Source organism: Phoca vitulina, unplaced genomic scaffold (assembly GCF_004348235.1).
Source record: "Phoca vitulina isolate PV1807 unplaced genomic scaffold, GSC_HSeal_1.0 scaffold18, whole genome shotgun sequence".
Lineage (NCBI taxonomy): Eukaryota > Metazoa > Chordata > Mammalia > Carnivora > Phocidae > Phoca > Phoca vitulina.
In genome coordinates this window covers 6,632,521-6,637,272 of record NW_022589721.1, presented here as the reverse complement: position 1 = coordinate 6,637,272, position 4,752 = coordinate 6,632,521, and the positions used below count along the sequence as shown (strand labels likewise).

Below are 4,752 nucleotides of genomic sequence, written 5' to 3'. Positions count from 1 at the left end.
GACCCCAGTGCCCGGTCTATAGGAGGCACTCGGTAAAGGGTGGCTTAAAAACGTTGTCTTTGGGGCACCTGGCTGGCTCAGTCGGAAGCGCATATGACTTAATCTCAGGGTGATGAGGTCAAGCCCCACGCTGGGCATAGAGTGTACTTAAAAAAAAAAAAAAGATAAAAAAAGTTGTCTTTGTGAGATGGATCAGCCTGTTTGAAGGAAGACTTTTTGTGAAGCTCTGGGGAGAAGTAAAGCGGGGTTCATTCTGTGTACTTGAGGTTTTGGTTCAAGAGCACCCTTCTGGAGCAGGGCAGAAGCAAGGCCCCATTGACATATGCATGGCCCACATAGAATGTTTTGGTGAAAAAGCAAAATAAACCAGAGATATTTTGACAGATCAGTCTGCTTTATATATATTTAGTTTTTGAAGGATCAAATCTTGTCTCTTTATATGTGATAAAGTGAAACAATGATAACTAAGTATAAATCTGCCCTTTGGGATTGAGTAGGAAATTATCCTGGTAAAACATGGCCTGTGTGGGATATATCTGAGTTAAGAGATAGAAAAAAGCTCCCATGTTCACATTTTGAGCACAGTTGTTCTACCAACTTTGAATTTTTTTCTTCAGATTCAGTCTTTATCTCATCTTCAAGAATATTCTATGAGATTTTGCTAAATATTCTGCCAAGTTTCACAGATAGTATTTCTGAAAAGGCTCCATGTATAAAACCTGTAACCTTAACTTTAATAGTCATGAATGTGGTTTAATAAGCTCCGTTTTAGGAGAGCCACCTGCCCAACAGGCCTCTCTGTACCCTCTCTTCTATTCCCAGCAGGTATATCTAAAGTAACCCAGCATGGACTTGCAAGTTCTTTTAAGAATCCAGTTCCCAGCATTTAATGTTTTTATGCTCTGTTTTTTGAGGTAGTAGTTTAAATATATGGAAACCAGATGCATTTAAGATTGGTCTAAAAGAACATTCATTAGACCTGAAGAAGTATTTAGGCACCCACCTGTGACCCAATTTAGGAGAAATTATACAGCTAAAAGATTAGAACAGGCTGATGGATTCAAGTCAATTCTTTTGAGAGTGGAAATGCTGAGTTCAATTTAACGTATATTACTGTAATCATGACAAAAGCATTAACATAGTAATATTGGTCCAAAATATTTTTTAAACAGACTTAGTTTGAGTTCCTGCACTCCTGTTGATGAAAGGGATTTTCTTAACGGGCAACATCAGTGTTCTAAAAACAAAACCCTGATGATGCGGACAACTGTGGGACTGAATTCACATTTTACATGTGTATGTGATTCAGGCTTTTGAGTGACTATTGCGACACTGGCTTGTTCTAGAATATGGTTGAATACTAATCCCCGTAGGGTATTTAAAACCAAGTAGGAAAGACATTTCTGTGTGTTTTTTTCTATTTTCTTTTTACATTAGCTCTCTTCAATGAGAGGCCCAGAAATAGTCCTAGAAGAGACAGAGCCTGGAAGAAACTACTTCTCTGCTCCCTCTCCCGACCCTCCACATAATATTTGGCATATAAACTTGTCTAGGACAGGAGGAAGTGCTTAGAAATATCTTTGGAATCTGAAAATAGGAAAAGAAGTCAGAAGACATGAAGGCTGAGAGAAGCAGAAGTTGAGAGAGGGATTCTCAGCTACCTTGTCTGTGTGGTGGACACAGAGAAGGGTGAGTTGGAGGGTGAATAGCTGGATAGATCTACTTTTCCTCATATGCTCAAGTCCATCTCAACAGGTCAGGTCACACTTTGGATGCATCCTCTTGTAAATGGCTGAATACGTCTATCCTAATTAATCAGAAAATGAGAGAAGCAAAACTGTCCTTGGGGGTAAAACAAAAGAATTGTGTTTGAAGTCCGATTTGGCTGCTTAGTGATTATGTGAGCTGAGAAAATCCCTCAGTATCTCTGAACTTCAATTTCATCCAGTATAAAATGGATGCATTAATACATACTAAACAGGGTTTTTGCTAAAAATCAGTAAGATAATATGTAATACAAATTTTCAGACAAACAGTGAACATTTGGACACATTACATGTTATTTTCCTCATTACACAGGAGGTTTCTTCAATATAAAAGATGCAGTGTAAGTTTCAAAGATCGGGATGTCCAGATGGAATATCCATCAAACATATTAGAAGCATCTTAACCATCAGCAGACCAGGCTCTCCTATGCAAATTTGGCTGCCTCAAAAGAACTTCATCCAGACCCAAAGGCTATTCAATAGTCAAATGGGAATGTAGGGAATGCTACACTGGAGAGCTCAAATCCCTCCTAAAGACAGTCAAATTCAAATTCATTAGAAATAAACTGAACTGGTGTCTTCTTCCTGCCTTGTCTTCGGCATTTTTGTTCTCAGAGCTGCCGACAGCAAGATGTCTTCAGGAAATGCCAAAATTGGGCATTCTGCCCCCAACTTCAAAGCCACGGCTGTTATGCCAGATGGCCAGTTCAAAGACCTCAGCCTATCTGACTACAAAGGAAAATACATTGTGTTCTTCTTTTACCCTCTTGACTTCACCGTTGTGTGCCCCGCGGAGATCATTGCTTTCAGTGACAGGGCAGAAGAATTTAAGAAACTCAACTGTCAAGTGATTGGTTCTTCTGTGGATTCTCATTTCTGTCACCTGGTATGGATCAACACACCCAAGAAACAAGGAGGACTGGGACCCATGAACATTCCCTTGGTATCAGACCCCAAGCGTACCATTGCTCAGGACTATGGAGTCTTAAAGGCTGATGAAGGCATCTTGTTCAGGGGCCTCTTTATCATTGATAATAAAGGTATCCTTAGGCAGATCACAGTAAATGACCTTCCTGTTGGCCGCTCTGTGGATGAGACTCTGCGACTGGTTTCAGGCCTTCCAGTTTACTGACAAGCATGGGGAAGTGTGCCCAGCTGGCTGGAAGCCTGGCAGTGATACCATCAGAAGAGCAAAGAATATTTCTCTAAGCAGAAGTGAGCGCCGGGTCATTTTAGGGCTGGGCTGCAGTGGGTAGCCATGAAAACAAAATCTCTTTTGTACTATTGTCATGCTTAGAACATAAGACTTTAGACTCTGTGCAGATGTGGTATGGGGACAGGACAGGCCTTTCCTGCAGGGGTTGAGGAGGCCAGCCTTTCTTCCTCTGGAGAGAATGGCCTGAGCTGTTATAGGGCAGGCCAACTCTTATGTACAGTAGTAGGGCATCACTTTTTGTCTTTTGTTGTTTCTATTAAACTTGAACTGAGGAAGAAAAAAAAAAAAAGAAATAAACTGAACTTCCCAAATAAAAGATGGTGGCAGGCTGCATTTGGCCCGGTGGTGCTGAGTTTATGGTTCTCTGTTATATGGTCAGGTAGAGAGAGATTTATAGCAGAAACCAGGAATGGCTAAGCTTTACATCCTCCTTTACGTGATATGGAAACAGAGTAATCCTAAGCAATTGAGAAATAGCTGGCTTCCTGTTAACACACAGTGAACTAATAGATTAATTTATTTCAGAATGAAGTTCTTATTCTGCCACTCGATACCTTACAAATCTGGTCCAAAACCATCTTTTGATTTTCTTCTCCAGCTTTTTCTCCTCTGTGCTACTCTGGCCAAATGAAACTACTCATTGTTCCCACGTGCGTTTTGCACGTTCCCACTTACATGTCCTTCCTTCACCGGGACTGCTTTTTCTGCATTTTATCAAACTCAAATACTACTCACCATTTAGGACAAAATCAGGTGTACCCTCTGCTTCATCTAAACAAACGTTTTATACATAATAGTCCTCCTTCATGATATATGTTCTTTCCCTGTTGCAGACAACAGAATCCACTCCAACTGGCTGAAAGAGAAAGAGATTTATTAAGGGAGGCAGAAAATCTCAGAGTCACTGGGACAGTAGGAGAAGCAGTCATTAGGCTAATGGCCACTTCTCAGGATACCACAGTACTTGCTTGGTACAGGGACTATTGCCACAACCCACCCCGTATCCTTACTGCCTCTCCTGCCACTTAAGCCATCAGAACAAATATTTAGGACCTCACCTATGGCTTCCAATGCTTGTTTCTGAGCCAAAGTTTTACACAAGCATATCTTAAAGTGAGTTATTTTAATGCTCTCGTTGTCCCAGATTTGACCGATAGTAGCCTCTTTAAGCTGGCATCCATGTCCTTTGACATGTCTCCATTATTCTTTGAGCACTTTCTTATTTTTTTGGCAGGACAAAGTGTTCTGGATTAAAGAAAATGAAGAAACATGACAACTGAATGCAAAATGAATTCTGGCCTAGTTCCTGGACCAGAAAATAAAGTTTTTCTATAATTTATTACTAGAGCAATTGGCCAAATTTGGTTAGGCCTGTGGATTAGATAATAGTATTGTATCAAAGTGAATTTCTTGATTTTAACTGAGAGCATATTCTTGTTTTAGGGAAATCCACACTGCTGTGTTTAGGGGTAAATGGGTATCATATCTGCGACCTCTCAAATGATATTTTGGAAAAACTAACAATAGAGAATTATATATATATGTATATATGCATGTTTTTGTATATATGTAACATATATGTAACACATCTCTCTCGTGAGGGTGATTGATAAAATAAATGTGGCCAAATGTTACCATTTGGGAAATCTTGGATATGTGGAATTTTTTATACTGCTTTTGCTATTTGTCTGTAATTCTGAATTGTGTTAAAATACAAAATTTAAGAAAATAATCAAACAAACAAACAAACAAAAGATCTTGCCTTTCTAG

At 39.6% G+C, this 4,752-nt stretch overlaps 1 protein-coding gene across 1 annotated transcript; it reads left to right on the top strand.

The window, feature by feature from the left end:
* Positions 1-2,354: 2,354 nt before the first annotated feature.
* Positions 2,355-2,898, top strand: LOC116639518 (peroxiredoxin-1-like). The gene has a single exon (XM_032415965.1). The coding sequence runs from the start codon at positions 2,398-2,400 to the stop codon at positions 2,896-2,898; it is 501 nt and encodes a 166-aa protein (XP_032271856.1). The 5' UTR covers positions 2,355-2,397.
* Positions 2,899-4,752: the final 1,854 nt, after the last annotated feature.